The 15,881-nt window shown below is 42.9% G+C and overlaps 1 protein-coding gene across 5 annotated transcripts in view; it reads right to left on the minus strand.

The window, feature by feature from the left end:
* Myof (myoferlin) overlaps positions 1-15,881 on the minus strand; it is a 148,587-nt gene that overhangs the window by 30,692 nt on the left and 102,014 nt on the right. For all 5 annotated transcript variants that reach the window (XM_037206602.1, XM_037206600.1, XM_028882902.2 and 2 more), the window contains 9 exons: positions 13,590-13,763; positions 12,189-12,297; positions 10,487-10,564; positions 8,214-8,395; positions 7,962-8,120; positions 7,743-7,841; positions 6,681-6,842; positions 5,569-5,734; positions 2,469-2,545 (listed from right to left, as the gene is read on the minus strand). In XM_037206602.1, the coding sequence (XP_037062497.1) occupies positions 2,469-2,545; positions 5,569-5,734; positions 6,681-6,842; positions 7,743-7,841; positions 7,962-8,120; positions 8,214-8,395; positions 10,487-10,564; positions 12,189-12,297; positions 13,590-13,763 (1,206 nt within the window). The remainder of the gene's footprint in view (positions 1-2,468; positions 2,546-5,568; positions 5,735-6,680; positions 6,843-7,742; positions 7,842-7,961; positions 8,121-8,213; positions 8,396-10,486; positions 10,565-12,188; positions 12,298-13,589; positions 13,764-15,881) is intronic.

A 15,881-nucleotide genomic window follows, 5' to 3' on the forward strand; every position in this document is an offset into this window, starting at 1 on the left:
CAGCATAAACAGACTCATTCAGTTTATCCAGATAAGAGTTCTTATTTGAGTTAGTGGTAATATGTGTACATTACATGTACAAGTGATACATGTAATAAAGGGCATTAGTAAGCTCTTCCAAATCTCAGCATTGCTCATTGGATTTTACAGAGATATGTATGTAATGTCTACCTTGACAGAGAGAGGGACTTGGGTGTTTAGAGGAGATTTCATCTTTTCTTATCGACTAGGTGTGAGGGAGCACTCCAGCTAGAGTCATTCATAGTGTAATGGGAATGACTTCACATGACCATCTCCTGGCCTGCTGCTCCTTCCGGTTAAAAGCTGATGCAAAGGAACCTCTCATAGGGTGTTGCTGGAGTAACCTAGTCTGAGCACTGTCAAGAGTGGAAATACCTGCATGCAGTACTGACATTATTTGCCTTGTTCCCTAGTACTACTGAGGGTGACTGGATAGAAGGCATGCAGGAAGGATTGATTGGCAACGGTTGATGGTAAGCTGGAGGCAGAGTATCGAGTAAGGGCTTACGCTGCCTTTTCCCAGAGTAGTTGTGAAAATCGCCGTGAAGAATCTTAAGTCTATTATACATAACTTCTCCCTAGGCAACTACTGTCTTATTGAGACTAATTGGGACTATTTTCAGCAAGTGAACATAGTCATGTTGCCCGATGGGGTTTGGGAATTCGATACTGTCATCTGTGACCGTGTAGACTCGCCACATAGTAGAATCAAGCACACAACCATCCAGTGCTGGCTGTGGAGCCCACATTTAATACGGTCCAGTTGTTAGTGAGTTTGTGCAAGGGGAAGAAGTGGGTTTTTTAAAGGTACCGTTTATGGACATAACACATTAAAGTGCAATCATGTGCATTTTTCAGTCAGTTTGCATATGAAAACATGCTGTGAAAGTTTCTCATAAATGCCAAAAGAAACAGGGAGCTATTTGGTGTTTTCTTTTTTCTGGGTTGACGTTCTCTTGTTCCTTCCTGTAGAAGTGGCTGGGTTGGTTTTCAGACTGGGTCCCAAGTAAGGATTCTCACCAACTTTCTCCACAGTGAATATAAAAACCTGGAGTGCTCCATATACTGACAAATAGGGTCATTCCAAACCATGGCAATCCCACCTCACACAGAGGGAAATCCTGACACGTGTGTTCTGACTATTGTTGCAGTGTTTTAATTAGTTCTAGAAGCTTCTAACCCATGGTATCACTTGGGCTGCCTCCACCAGCGGTTCTCAGTTCTGAATACATGTGTTTGTGTCACGTACATGGATAACGTTTTAAGTATCCTAGGTGACTGACTAGTGGGGACTGAGGCCACTAGTCCATACCCTAACCCCTTAAATTGTAGGTTATGATCTCATTTGGGGTTGGGTACCTGAATATCACAGGGGGGTGTCACAGAAAATTTAACAATAGTGAAAGGTTTCTGAATGTGCAACAACTAAAAATTAGCTAAAAATAAAATGTGTAGTGAATCCAATGTGCTTTTGGCAATGTTCACCCAGACTGTACCATGCAACTCGATTGCAGCCTTGGTTCTGAACTCACAGCCCATGCATGCATTTTTGCTCTGTGCATGTAGTCACATCACACAACACCAGTGAATACCACCCGAAACACCTCGGTTCAGATCCAAGACCGGTCTATTCTATGAACTGCAGTATTTTTACATAGCAAGTTTTCAGCTCACATAGAAACATAATGGTTTAATGGAAAATAAATAAAGACATGATATTTTCCTGCCATATTCTGTAACATATAAGTATCAAATTAGTCTATCTTTGGATTGCGTTATGTTAGAATGTTCGAGTTTTAAAGATTTCTCTTTGAGTTGCTGATTTGAGTTTCACACATACACACAAAAGTTAAATGAATTTTGGCTTCAATTTAGGACAGCATTTCCAACCATTTCTGAAACAGCCCTAAACATACTTCTGCCATTTTGTATTAGTTCTACACATTTATGCAAAGTGGAATCTCAGAGTTGATGATTATAAAATCAAAATATTAATCAACCCTGAAAATTGTTAATGATGCTCTATGTCCTGCAGAATTACATATGCAGCTGAGATTTAATTCTTCATGTAAAAATGAGCAAGTATGTCTATCTCATTAGAATACAAACTTGATTTTGTTTTAGACAAATGGTAAAATTGTGTCTAGCAAAGAATTATTTGTAAAATTTTTATAATTAATTATTAGTATATGCTTGATTTGTGTACCTTATTTTATATACCTTTATAGCTGGGGTTGTGTAAAAATTTCTTGGGTGAAAAGGGGTTATGAATGGAAAATTTTTAAAAAGCCCTGGTTGATAAAATGTCACTGTAACTGCAGACAAATACAAGATTCAGATCTTGTTTCTGTTTAGTCTTTGTAACTTGGTTTGATGACCATTATCTTAATAGCCTTGAATGGTTGTTTGAGTTCACCCATTGCTTATACATCTGGAATACAACCTACCTTAGAAGCCAATAATGGTTTGGTGTCTTCTATTTCAATAACAACATCCCGGCATGGGGGTGCAGACATAAGGGAGGCTGCAAGGCAAAGAACTTTATAATAGAGGACACTTAGAAGAACATCCTGGAGAACATTCTATTCCATGTTCAAGTTGAGCAGCCCCAGGATAGATGATACATTAACCTGGGTGAGACTTTCCAATGGAGGACCATACCTGGATGTAGAAAATGACCCTACACTCATCACCTTCTCAGTATAGCATCTGGCTTTAGACATTTTAGAGGGGCCTATCTGGCCCATTTTTCTTGGTTTTGGGGTAGTTAACACAATTCCTACCCATGACAAGTGCTTGAAAAAGAATTGTATTGGAGACCAGGGAGATGGCTCGTCAAGTAAAGGTGCTTGATGCCAAACCTATGGCTTGAGTTTGGTTCTCCAGACCTACACAGTGGAAGGAGAGGACTGCAAGTGGGTCTCTACCCTTCACTTAGGCACTTAGGCAGCTCTCTCTCTCTCTCTCTCTCTCTCTCTCTCTCTCTCTCTCTCTCTCTCTCTCTCTCACACACACACACACACACACACACACACACACACAGAGTAATAAAAATAATTAAAAGGATTGTGTTGATTAGGTAGGAGTGAGCTTGAGAATGGTGAGCCTGTGTCTAAAAGCGCCTCGTTTTCTTAGGAAATGGGATAGAGAAACACAAAAGAGGAGTGGAGGAAGAAAGAGGACAGAGAAGGTGATTAGAGAGAAGACGAGAAGGGAAGGGAGAGGAGGGAAGAGGAAAAGCAGGGGTGTGTTTCTTTTCAGCGGTGTGAAGCTGCTGTGGTCTGGTCAGCCCTAGCTCTCCCAGTGCACGCAGAGGGAGAAGGTCCGTGCCGTGATCTTACATGCACTTTCCCAGATGTATGTAACTCTGGATTTGGGAGTAGGAGCTTAGGAACAGGAGCAGGCCCTGAGTCATTCAGCTTATCTCACTCAGTCAAAGGCGGGTGCCAAGGGCCCAGCCTGATGCCGGGTTGGAGCCACAGGAATAGTGAAGTCACAGTTGAATAACTGGAGAAGACCCATGAGGTCCTAGGTAAGAACCCAGACAGAAGAAACTCCACCAAGTCTAAAGACCTTCCTGTAACCCACCTAGGCATTGGACATATAGGACACGAAGGACGGAAAGGAAGGTACTTTGGGGAGGGGAGTTTACCATGCTCCCTGCATTGGGCTAATTAAGCACATTGTTTTCATGATCTCATTCAGCCCTTTGATAATCTTTAAACTACACTATAATCTCCATTTTAAAGATAAAACGTACACAAAAGCAACAGGAAAGCAGGTTATTTGTTTCAGGTTAAGCCTTGATGGTTGGAAATAAGTTCCTAGACTAGACCGGTTTCTTTGTTATCAATGACCCCAGAGCCCAGGGAAGAGTAGGCACTCAATGAATGTCAGAAAAACATTCAGGTAGAGGAAGGAACCAGGCATCTACTGAGCATCTATGATACACCAGATGTTTTAAGGTGGAGTTTTGCATCTGCCTGGCATCCTCAGATAGACAAGTTGCCTAGAAACTTCTAATATAAGCTCATCTGCAACTGCAGACCGCTTCAGTCACACAGGACCCAAGAGCCAGATGGGCAAGGATGCATGAATACAAATGCATGTATGCAAATCTCTTCCCAAATGCCAGTTCTCCACTTTAGACTACCCAAGGTTCACTCGCAGACCTGACTCTACTCTTAGGTTTAAGAAAATGCCAGATTTTTCTCTTCTGTGGCTCTCCAATGTGTACATCATTTTAATTATGTAGTATCACTAACTGGGAGAATACATGTAGGGTTTTGCTCAAATGTGCCTGATATATTTCTTCTTTTACAGATAGATTTTAGAGGCTCTGTAATATCAATACTAAGCCTTCTGGAGGCTAGCTAGCCCAGGACTGACTTGTAGCATATCTGCTTAAACAGAAGAGATCCATTTCAACCTTGACAGCTTGAATAGAATTTTCAGTAGTAAATGAACAGTATTTTCCAATCCTCGACCTAGGTCTAAACTCATGAAGACAAAGGATCTAGGATCTTGGACACTAAAGTGACTGCATCCCCAGCCCTTAACACAGTATTAAGTATATGGTAAAATAAAAACAAGGATCTATTGAATAGGTAAGAGCAAAACACTGTATCATTAGCTATTATAATTGAAGTCTAAGTTAAATATTATAGTCTGCTCTATTACTTGCATACTAACTATACAACCTAAGGTAAATCATTAAAGTTTTCTTGTGTGGCTAACAATGGGATCTCTTTCCAATGACCTCACAACATCTTTGTCAAGCGTCACTGAAGCGGGCCCATAGACAAAGTGAGTTGGAATAGCAATCTCCTCCATAGAGCTGGCCAGGAAAAACAAACCTGTAACCATAGCACTTGAGAGGGAGAGGTAGGAGAATGCAGAGTCCAAGGTCATCCTGTACTATAAAGAAAACCCCTGTCATTTAGAAAGAAAAATCTCCTCCTCTAAGGCTCATGGTCGGGATCTCTGTCTCCACAGACAGGAGACCCTGTGCTCCAAACCAAAGTATTTACGGCATTGACTTACACACACTCATTTCCTTGTTGGGCTCTTGGACTTGGAGGACAAGGTTGTTTTGGTCCGTTGGTCTCCCCAACATTTGGACCAATGAACAACATTCTATGAACATTCAGCAATCATTTGTTGGAGGCTGAATGTCTCAGTCCCTTTTGCTGACGTAGGAAGAGTAACCCCTGAATTTTCAGGACCCTTCTTTAAAGACAAATAGGAAAGTTCATGTAGCAGGAAACACTCCCTCAAAAAACATCCTATGTTTATGCAGGAGCAAGGCAAGACCTGCCAGAGGGCAGCCTCTTGAACACAGGATTCTACCCCTCAAAGTAGTTCAAGAGTTCAGGCTGGCTGCACCATTGACTATCTGGATTTCCCTGGAAGAGTTACCTAGTCCACTGTAAATCACAACTTCCTTCCTCTGTAGCATCTAGACAATGAATATGGTTGGCAAACATTCAATCTGACTAGGTGTGAAAAGCTCAAAAGAGTAATGTGTAGGCTTGCCTACAGACGTACCTTTTAATTGTGGTACAATATCCTCCTTTCCCGCATACGGATCACAGCGAAAGCGGTCCAGGTGGTCAATGGTGCACTGGCCGACCACGGGCTTCCGCCCAAACTGCCTGTGGTCAATGACTTTGATCACCAGTGGAGGCATGTACAGTTCTTCCTTGGGCAAGAACTAGGAATCACAAAAACAGGTGTTCTTTTTTTTTTTTTTTTTTTCCAGATCTGACAGGGATAGCTTTGCTAGTCAATTCTCCCAAGGGACCAGCCCAGATTCTTTGTGCCCTATAAATATAACCCAAGGGACCTTCCATTAAGTACTCCAGTGCCTGGGGTGCATGGAGTTGCCCAGAGCTTAGAGCATCCTCTTTCAGCTGGGCTCTGGGAGATCAAATCCTACCTCTGTTGTCACTGAGTGCATGACCTTAGGGAACTTTTCTAAGCCTCTGTGCCCGGTTAGTTCATCATTAGCAGCAGAGTTGTGGGATCCATATGGGAAGCACTTAGAGTGTACACAGCCAGCAAATGTGGACTGAGTCTTCGTCGCTGACCCCATTCTCCCACAGGGAGTTTCAAAGGTAATAACTGTCCAGGACTTTAGTTGTCTGCTAGCCAGGGCTTCAGCAGAATTTAGGAATGGTGGAGACATAGATGACCCTTCAAGAGGAAGAACAGACTGGGAGTCCTGCAGTGCTGGAACGTCAAAGCCAAAGAGAGAAACTCATTTTGCCTTCACTGCTCCTGGAATGTCGGGGCCTTGATGACACACATGGAGTACACACTCACACCTCAGGTGTGGACACACATGGAGTACACACTCACACCTCAGGGGTGGACACACATGGAGTACACACTCACACCTCAGGGGTGGACACACATGGAGTACACACTCACACCTCAGGGGTGGACACACATGGAGTACACACTCACACCTCAGGGGTGGACACACATGGAGTACACACTCACACCTCAGGGGTGGACACACATGGAGTACACACTCACACCTCAGGGGTGGACACACATGGAGTACACACTCACACCTCAGGGGTGGACACACATGGAGTACACACTCACACCTCAGGCGTGGACACACATGGGCTCCCGCAGTCTAGATACTGTACCACTTTCATGAAGAGAACAGAGCTTGGGAAGTTGGGCGTCTTCTTAAGGTTTTTGATCACCACTGATTCTACTCTTTCTCCTCCACACTCCACCACGAGACTGGGGGATGTGATAGAAGCCATCTGGTAGTTTTTCATATTTCTTAAGCCCCAAGCTAGAATCTGGGAAAACAAGTTAAAGAGAAGGGAAGGAAACCTGACATATGAAAAATGCCATATAAATCTGGGTGGTGGTGGCACACACCTAGAGGAAAGTGGATCTCTGAGTTCGAGACCAGCCTGGTCTATAGAGTGAGTTCCAGGACTGCCAGCACTACCCAGAGAAACCCAATCTTGAAAAACAAAACAAACACATACAAAAAATAAATAAATAAAAATAAAAAATAATTAAAAAAACAAAAACAAAAAACGAAGAACAACAAATCATATAAGCAGAAATCCAGTGTCAATCACCAGACAGTCTTTAAGAGGACTGATGCACATTCATCTAAAGTACCAGGGAATGTTATCTTCAGGAGCCTGCGGACACACAGAGGAAGTAGTTCTACCCTTCCTTCTGTTGGAGAGCTTAAAAACAAGCATAAACCTCTTCTCCGGTAAGGGACTTGCAAGCATTCCAAACTGGTAGCTGCCGTTTGAAGCTTCCCGTGTCTGTCTTCTGGAACGCCCAGCAAAACAGACGAGCTAACCATGCTTGCCTTATCAGGGACACTCTATCAAGACACAAGGTTATCTCCACCAGCCCGCGTCTGCCCTAATCATCTCTCATGTCGCCACTGTCCACAAGCTCCCCCGTTCCCTGCCTCTGCCTCCCCTGCAGACCTTCTCTCTGTTCACACAGGCATTTTCTCTTGGGCCATCTTCTCTTTCTCTGGCAAACCTCCCCAAATCTCAGAAACCTGCTTCTTGTTGCTTTAAGACTTCCATTTTCTATAACTATTTCTACTTGGGGGATGGGGAAGATTTTATAGACATGTAGCATGATGCCATTCCCTACGTTAACAGTTCTTGCTTTGTTCTGCCCTTTGCCTTGACGAAGTAAGACCTGGAGAGAATACATACCTCAATAGCGGTGAGCTGAACCACGGGCCTGATCCCCTGAGGGACCATGTATAAATTTGGTGCTCTTTGAGAGGGAAGAATGGGAAGGTTGGAGCCATCCTGTGAAACAAGCGCAAGCTGTCAATGCTTCCCTTTCATCAAAGCAGAGAGCGCCTGCAATTACTAGGATGCATTCAAGCAGCTCAAGAAATACATCAGCAAGAACAGAGTGATGTGTACCTTGTTCCTCAGAATCAGCTCTGCTGTCACAAGGACATCTCCACAGGCCTTGTCTCCATTCATAACGGGATGCCAGAGAAGCTTAGGAGTAACATCTGTTTCCGAGTTCAGTTTCACCAAAGGAGAGCAAATACTTCGACCTAAAAACTCATCTTTGCCCTAGAGAAGTAAACCACACACAGACTCCTGATCAAGTGACCCTTCGGCCTTCTACCATGGCCCCAAGTCATCTCAAAATTTCATATTACCTACCACTTGGTCATTGTCGAAAAGTTCTATGATCACTTTGGGTGGGTTCTGTAGGACTGTTTGGGGTTCCCCAAAGATTTCAACCTCATCAAATATAATTGTTTGGTCCCAAGTGGGATTCAGGGTGGAGTGGATGATCTCCGTGGTTTTGCTTCGATGGAGAAAGGAGACGTGAGCATATGGATCTACGGACAGAAAAAGATAATAACAACAGAGTCATGGTGAAGTCTACCTTTCTGGGACAGCTCATTTCTTCCGAAGGCTTTTCCTCTGGACATAGTGGTCACATGCTTTCATTAACCATTTGAAGACAAGGACTCTAGAAAGCAGGGCATCACAGAGCAAAGTATCATGGTGAGTCAGAGGCACCTAAGGGAGTGTCTCTCTGGAGTATCCTTACCCCCATCAAAGTTAATCAGGCACTTGCGCTTTCACGATCGAGAGTATAAGCTTTGCAACCAGATGCATGTAGTGGCAAGCCCCTGTCCCCATGACAGGAAGGAAAAATATTTAATCTTCTTAAGTATTTAATATTCCTAAATATTTAATCTTTGTTGGTTCCTTCCTCTCTGCCATCTGTTTCCCATTGGGTAGAAGATGAGATGGTGTGAAAAATTTAGGCTGCTTAGGACAGAGCTATTATTCACATCACTGATAAATATCAGTTATTTCTATGTTTTTGTTTCTACTGTTTTGATAAACTGATAAATAACCAGTTTATAAGTCGGGAATGGTGGTGCATGCCTTTAGTCCCAGCATGGAGAGGCAGAGACAGGCTGATCTCTGTGAGTTCGAGGCTAGCTTGGTCTACAAATCGAGTTCTAGGACAGGCAGGGCTATACAGAGAAAACTTGTCTCAAAAAATAAAAATAATAAAAACAACAGCAAAACAAAACAAAACCTCAGCATATTTCATGCTTTTGCTTCTAATGTTATCTATTCAGAAACTTTTTTATTTGAGTGCTGGGTTTTAAGAATATAGCAGTAATTAAGAAAGGCTCAGCTGCTCTCAGAATCTACAGCTTGTAACAGCAGAAAAGGCTTTTCAATCTTATATACCAAGAAGTATTCTGTGTTCTCCTACATGATAAATAATTACAATAAACCATTTCACAGTTTCCCAAAGAGTTGACGTTTTCCAGCAATAAAATAAGGTCTAACTTGAAGCTCTTGTGTATGTCAAGGGGGAGCTTTTAGCATTGCAGGTAGCCATCACATGACTAGAACTTTTTTTTATTTTGCTTCATTGATAAATCTTGTGACTCCAACTGTGAGAAATGTGCTTAAAGTTTTATGCAAACATCAGTGAAGAGTTTTCTAAACATTCTGATTGGATCTACAGTGAGGGAGTGCCCCCTGGTGGATACTATTTGAAAATGTCTTCAAAACATTTTTGAAGCTTTGTTCCACAGAATAGGATAATCTTTATCTAATTTGTAGGTCAAGATCTAATTTATGGACTAGATCTAGCTAATCTTGTCTAATTTATTAGGGAAGGAAATTATTCACAAATACTGATTAAGATGAATACTTGGGACACAGTTCAGAACTGATACAAGTACATGATAGTATTAGACAAGTGTTTTAAGAGCTGTCTCCATAGAGAAACCAAGCAAACTTTGCTGGCTTGCAGATCTCTGAGTGGAAGGTCCCTTAATAGCCCAGGATGGTCCCTGTACTATCTGTACGTTCAGAGGAAGGAGCACAGTCAAAAACCATGTGGAGCACCAATGTGAGGACATTGAGGCCTCATAGTTACATAGTGCTAGAAGGTGGCTGAGGTGGGGTGGAGGTGAGGGTGGGGTAGGCAGAAGAGGAGGCAAAAAAAAAATACTATGTATGGCTCACAGCCAGGTGCTATGGGCTCATGGGCTTGCTGTGTGATCTTTTTATCATCTTGAGATCATAACCAACAAATGTAAAGACTCTTCATTTACCAATCGGCCCAGGCAGGACCCAGGGTTAAAAAGTAGCCATGTACACAAAGAGAGCACAGAAGTTGCTCTTCACGGCACTTTATTGCTCAATAAGTAATTATTAGTGTCCAGGGGCCATTGTGTCTCCTGTGTATTCTAGTACCCAGGAACAGTTCTTAAAGCAGTTGGTAATTCCTTAGGTAATGACTGGGCCGTTTTCTTCCAATGTACCAAAGTAGTCTCCATATGAAAAGGGTTCCCTTATAAGAAATGAAAACAAAACAAAACACAAAACTACTTGATGGGCAGTAGAATCAAGCTGGCCCACCATGTAATAGTGTGTCGGGGATTTCCCTTCACCTGAAAAGCTGTCTTTGTCCAAAGCCATGAGGTTCCGAGCCTGGTAAATGTAGCAGCGCAGGTGGTAGATGTAGACTCCTGAAAAGAGGAGGGTGACGAGAAGTAGGACACTGTTAGCAAGGTTGTTCTGGAATGTTTGGAGGTGGCATGTGTTTCAGACACGTGGGTCACTTATCTATTTCCCCACAGCGGAGAGCACAAATATTCCCAACATAGTGGTTTCTTATAAAAACAATACAACAAAACAAACTTACAGTGGACCTCTTATCCATGGTTTTGCTTCCCATATTTCAGCTGCCTATAGTCAACCTCAGGTCACAAACATTAGGATGTTTGTCTAAATTCCAATGTAAACAGTGGGATAGTCCAGAAATAAACAATTCACAAGTTTCATATTGCAAGTCTTGTAGTGTGATCAGTTTCAAAGCACCCAGCTCCGTCTCCCTTGGGATGTGGGTCGTGCCTCTGTCCAGTGTATCCATGCTGTATATGCTGCCTGCCCATTAGTCACTCAGTAGTTCCTCATCTCAGTTATCAAACTGACTGATGTAGTTATATTGTAGGGCTGTTAAGTAACACTTATTTATTTAATAAAAGCCCAAAGCACAAGAGTAGTAACACTGGCACATTATTATAGTGTATTAATAACTGTTTCATATTTATCATGTTACTGCTATTTACTTGTTACTGTGTCTAATTTATAAATTAAACTTTATCACATGTATGTACATATAACACGAGACAGTTACAAGCAGGGTTGGCAGGGGAGTCTTAGGGTGGAGCTAATGCATGCAAGAGGCGGGGGAGCATGTAACAAGGGTATACTTTAGACTACTATATGGCAGGGGTGGTGCTGCACACTTTCAATCCCAGCATGCAATAGGCAGAGGCAGCTTGGATTACCTACAGAAACCCCTTCCAAAGATAAAATAAAATCAAATAAGTAACTGCTGTGACAATCTCAATGCTAGCATGGCAATCAGGAGAACATTAGTTCTGCTCTGAACTTCCTGGGTTTAGTGCACAGCTGCTCATCACAGACTCTCCTATGAGCATGGGTCTCTAGCAGTCACCGAGCAAGACCTAGATGCTGCATTAGACCCAGGTCTCGGGTAGTTTTCTGCTAAACATTTCTTTGACTTCTAAAATTTTTCAAACTCCTCTTATTAATGCATGCACACACAGATACACATGCATGCATGCACACACACACATACACACAGACCGACACGTATATACACGTGCATGCATGTGCACACATACACACACACAGTTTGAGGGGCAGCAGAGTATTGTGACTGAATGCATGAATTCCAGAACCAGGAATGCTTGACTATCTGGTACATATTAAGACATACATAAACATGTACCATTATTAATAACATTCTGAAATTCTTGAAGGCTGACATTGAAAGCAATTTCCCCTAAAATTTTAGCCTTTTTTCTGTAATTAAGATAATAATTTAGGGTTTTTCTTGCTAGAATGAGTATATTTTAGACAGACAGTAAAATTAGTGATTTAATCATTCTTCACCCAAAATATGATAATTTTTAAGAATGTATTTTAAAAATCTTCATTGAGTGAAAAACTTGAAAGTCACCTTTCATCTTGAGTGATATTTTTATCACATTTGATGATCTGAAGATTTTTCTAGAAATAAAAGTGACAGATGCAGAATTCACAGCTGTGTTTAAAACTTACTGTCGAAATTACAGGAAACAATGGGTGTGTTTGCCCCAAACACGGTGGTGGCACTGTGTTTCTGCTTTTCCAAGCTCTTTTCATCTCCGTCCTCTGTGGTGTCTGCCCCCTAAAGTAGGAGGAAATCATCATCATCATCACCATCATCATCATCATCATCATCCATCATCATCACCCTCATGCATCATCATCATCATTACCATCATCATCATCACCACCACAACCTAAAAACAAGCAAGCTAAAGGTGAGACTAACAAACAACTGCAACAGTGGTGTTGAGGACAGATTTTATCATGAACCACCCCATTTTCCAAGGTGAGTAACACGCAGGGCAGTGAGTGACCTCTTCAGAGTCACCCCGCTAGAAGGTGCCAGAGCAGGAGGTGGAAGCCTCAAGTCTAGGTTTACCAACCCTGCTGTTAAAATAATGGGGAAATAGTGGATGCTCTCCAAGGCTGGGAGAAGGAGGACAGAGCAGCAGAGTGTGGTAGGGTCAGAGTGCAGAGGAGAAAACAGACTGTACTTAGAAATGGTCCTCTCCACTCCCCGCCCCCTCCCTTCCTCCCTGTGTGTCTGTGAGTGGGATGTGTGTGCACCTATGTGCATGTATCCATGCACAGCTGTGTGTGTGGCCAGAATAGGACATCAGGTGTTCTGTGCTATGACTTGCTTTCTCATTCCCTGGAGACTGGGTCGTGTTGAACTGGAGCTCACTAGTTTTTGGCTAGATCAGCTGCCAGTGGCGAGTCTCGGTGACCGTTCTGTTCCCCTTTGCCACCATTTCCCCACTCCTCAGTGCTGGGGTGACAGTCATCCACTACCACATACACCCAGCTTTTGACATGAGTACTGGACGTCTGAACTTGGGTCCTTTAGGACTGCACAGCAAATGCTCTTAACCGCTGAGCCGTCTCCCCAACCCATGGAAATGGATGGTGGCTGCCATGTTACACAGATCACTCATTGCTGTTCCTATTCCTTCTACTGACCTGCACCCCCACCCCCAACACCTACCTCCTTCACTGTGCCGTCACCTGACTCATTTTTTAACTCTGTGAGCCATCCTTCTGTTTTTCTTTCACCTGGGTCTATATATTCAGCTCTTTTGGTCTGTTAAATAACTACAATTTCCAATTTCCTGAAACCAGGGCCCTGGCAGACATACTTGGGAAATTTGGGGAGGAACAGATGTGCCTGCAGCACTGTTCTGAAGCCCTCTCCTGCGGTAGTGGTTTCTTCCTAAGATGGGGGTCATTGCACGCTCACAGCATATTCCTTTCCCCCAACTTCTTCACAGTCGTGCAGCACTGAGGTTACATGGGACTTGGCTGTGCTTTCTACATCACTCACACGTTTTCTCTACACCAGTCTTATTCACCCTTTGGTTTCTGGTTACTTACAAGGGCACCTTCAAGTTTAAAGATGGCAGCGGCACCGTGTGTTTCTGAAGGAGCCATTTTTCTCCTCCAGCGTCTGCGGCGAAAGGTGTCTGAACTGCGCTGCTTCCAGTGGAATTTCCAGCCAATCAGCGAAGCGTATTCCCAGCCCTCCCGGTCTTCTAATTCTTCCATGGCCTAAAATAGAAGCATACCTTTTAATGAGAAATAATAATCTCCCTCATATTGATAAAGCAGACCATTAGGTCAATGGGCAAATTGTAATCACGGAAGTCCACTCTCTGTCAAGTGCTATGTGAGGAGCCATGGATGCTACAGAGATTGAATAGATGCCAGCTCTGACTTGGCAGAGCCGGCAGACTGTGGGCCTCAGAGAGGCAAAGGTAGCAACTATTCAGCCATGGGAGTGCGTAAGAGTGGGTTCTTCTTAAGACTGAGCTCACAAGAACAAGTGATGCATTTTATATACGGGGAAGAATGGTATCATCCCTTAGGATTTAAATGTCTTGTTTATGCTAAAAGCTGCTATAATTAGATGATGTGATAGACCAGAGTATATTATCTCTGTGGTAACTATTAACCAAGTGCAGTACTCTCAAGTTAAACATGATTCATATGCACATGATCTGTTTTCAGAAATAGTCCTCAAGGCGGAGGTAACACTGAAGAAAAGGATAGACGTGGCCTTGCCTCCATGTATTTGACATTTGAGTGGACAAAAATTTATATAACTGTCTTACAAGTGTGACTAGATTGAACAAATGGAAAATAATACTGGATATTATTGATGAATTTAGAAATAAAAGCTCCATGTAGGGTTGTGGTCTTTTTTTTTTTTCCCACTTCAAATAAACATAAAACCCAAGGTTCATATGATCTTGTCACTTCCTCTGTGATAGTATGTAGTGGGTAGCTAGCTGTTCCAGCTTTGACCTGGAAATACTACCCTCAGTGAGGTTTCCAGTAACTGTCATGCCTACCTATGACCTACCCCTGAGATGGGGCCGAGACGGGAACCCTTAAGATCGGAGATCCGGATGTGCCAGCTCTCTTGGTTCCTGGTGATCCTGGGTGCTGGATGGTAGACCGAGCAGAGTTCTCCAGAGAACACTGCTGGACTGCACTTCACCTCTCCTGGACCCTGTAAACTATCCCTTTACCTGTTCTAAGTTACCCCAAAATAAACCTCCCTTTTAACTATGTGGAGTTGCCTTAATAAATCCACCATTAATAGTGTGAATAAAGACAATGGCATATTTTGTGTATGTACTGAAAATGAAGCAGGTTAAAGACATGATTGAGGTCTCAGCATGGCTCATGAATGGACCTAGGATTTCTGACCAGTGGCCCAGTGTTCTTCCCAAATCATGCTGGTGCTCATGTGAAAAGAGAAAGTGAACCACATCTAGAAATTTCTCACCCAATCAGGGTGGGACGATGCTGTGTTTAAGACACATTTATTCTACCACACTCTGTACCAAGAGCAGGCTGCTAAGCAAGGTGGACACCAAGATGATGTAGCTCTATTTTTGTTCCCTGGGAGATCATCACTGAATAAACTGTAACTTCATGGCACCAACTAGAGTCGAGCCTTTAGAGCAATAGGAAGAGTTCCTGTTTAGTATTAGTCTAACCTGCGTTCAAAGGTCATCTTGGTCACTTTCTAGAGATATGACCTACAGCAAGTTTATTTCATGGCTATGAACACCGTCCCCAGAATGAGCAGCATTCCAGACCTTATAGCTCATGCATGATGCATATGTGTGCTGAGTATTCTAAATGACATGTAAAACATACCATTTATTATTAATTTCAAATTATTATTCCACTTAATTTACTATGCAGTTTAAATCCTTGTAATACCCTAATTAAATTAGGGTATGGATAGTTTTATGTCAACTAGATACAAGCTACAGTCATTTAGGAAGAGGGAACCTCAAATGAAAAATGTCCCTACCAGGTTGGCCTAAGGGCAAGTCTGGAGGACTGTTTCTTGATTGATGATTGATGTGGGAGGGCCCAGCTTACTGTGGATGGTGCCACCTCTAGGCAGGTAGTTCTGGGCTATGAGAAAGCAGGCTGAGCAAGCCATGAGGAGCAAGCCAGTAAGCAGCCTCTGCATCAGTTCCTGCCTCCAGGTTCCTGCCTTGAGTTCCTGTCCTGACTTTCCTTCATGGTGGACTGTGATCAGGACACCTGAGCTGAAATATTAAGTCTTCCTCTCCAAGCTACTTTCATGGGGTCTTATCACAGCAATAGAAAACACTACGTAAGCCAGGCGGTGGTGGTGCACGC

The sequence above is a fragment of the Peromyscus leucopus genome, chromosome 1 (genome assembly GCF_004664715.2).
Source record: "Peromyscus leucopus breed LL Stock chromosome 1, UCI_PerLeu_2.1, whole genome shotgun sequence".
NCBI lineage: Eukaryota > Metazoa > Chordata > Mammalia > Rodentia > Cricetidae > Peromyscus > Peromyscus leucopus.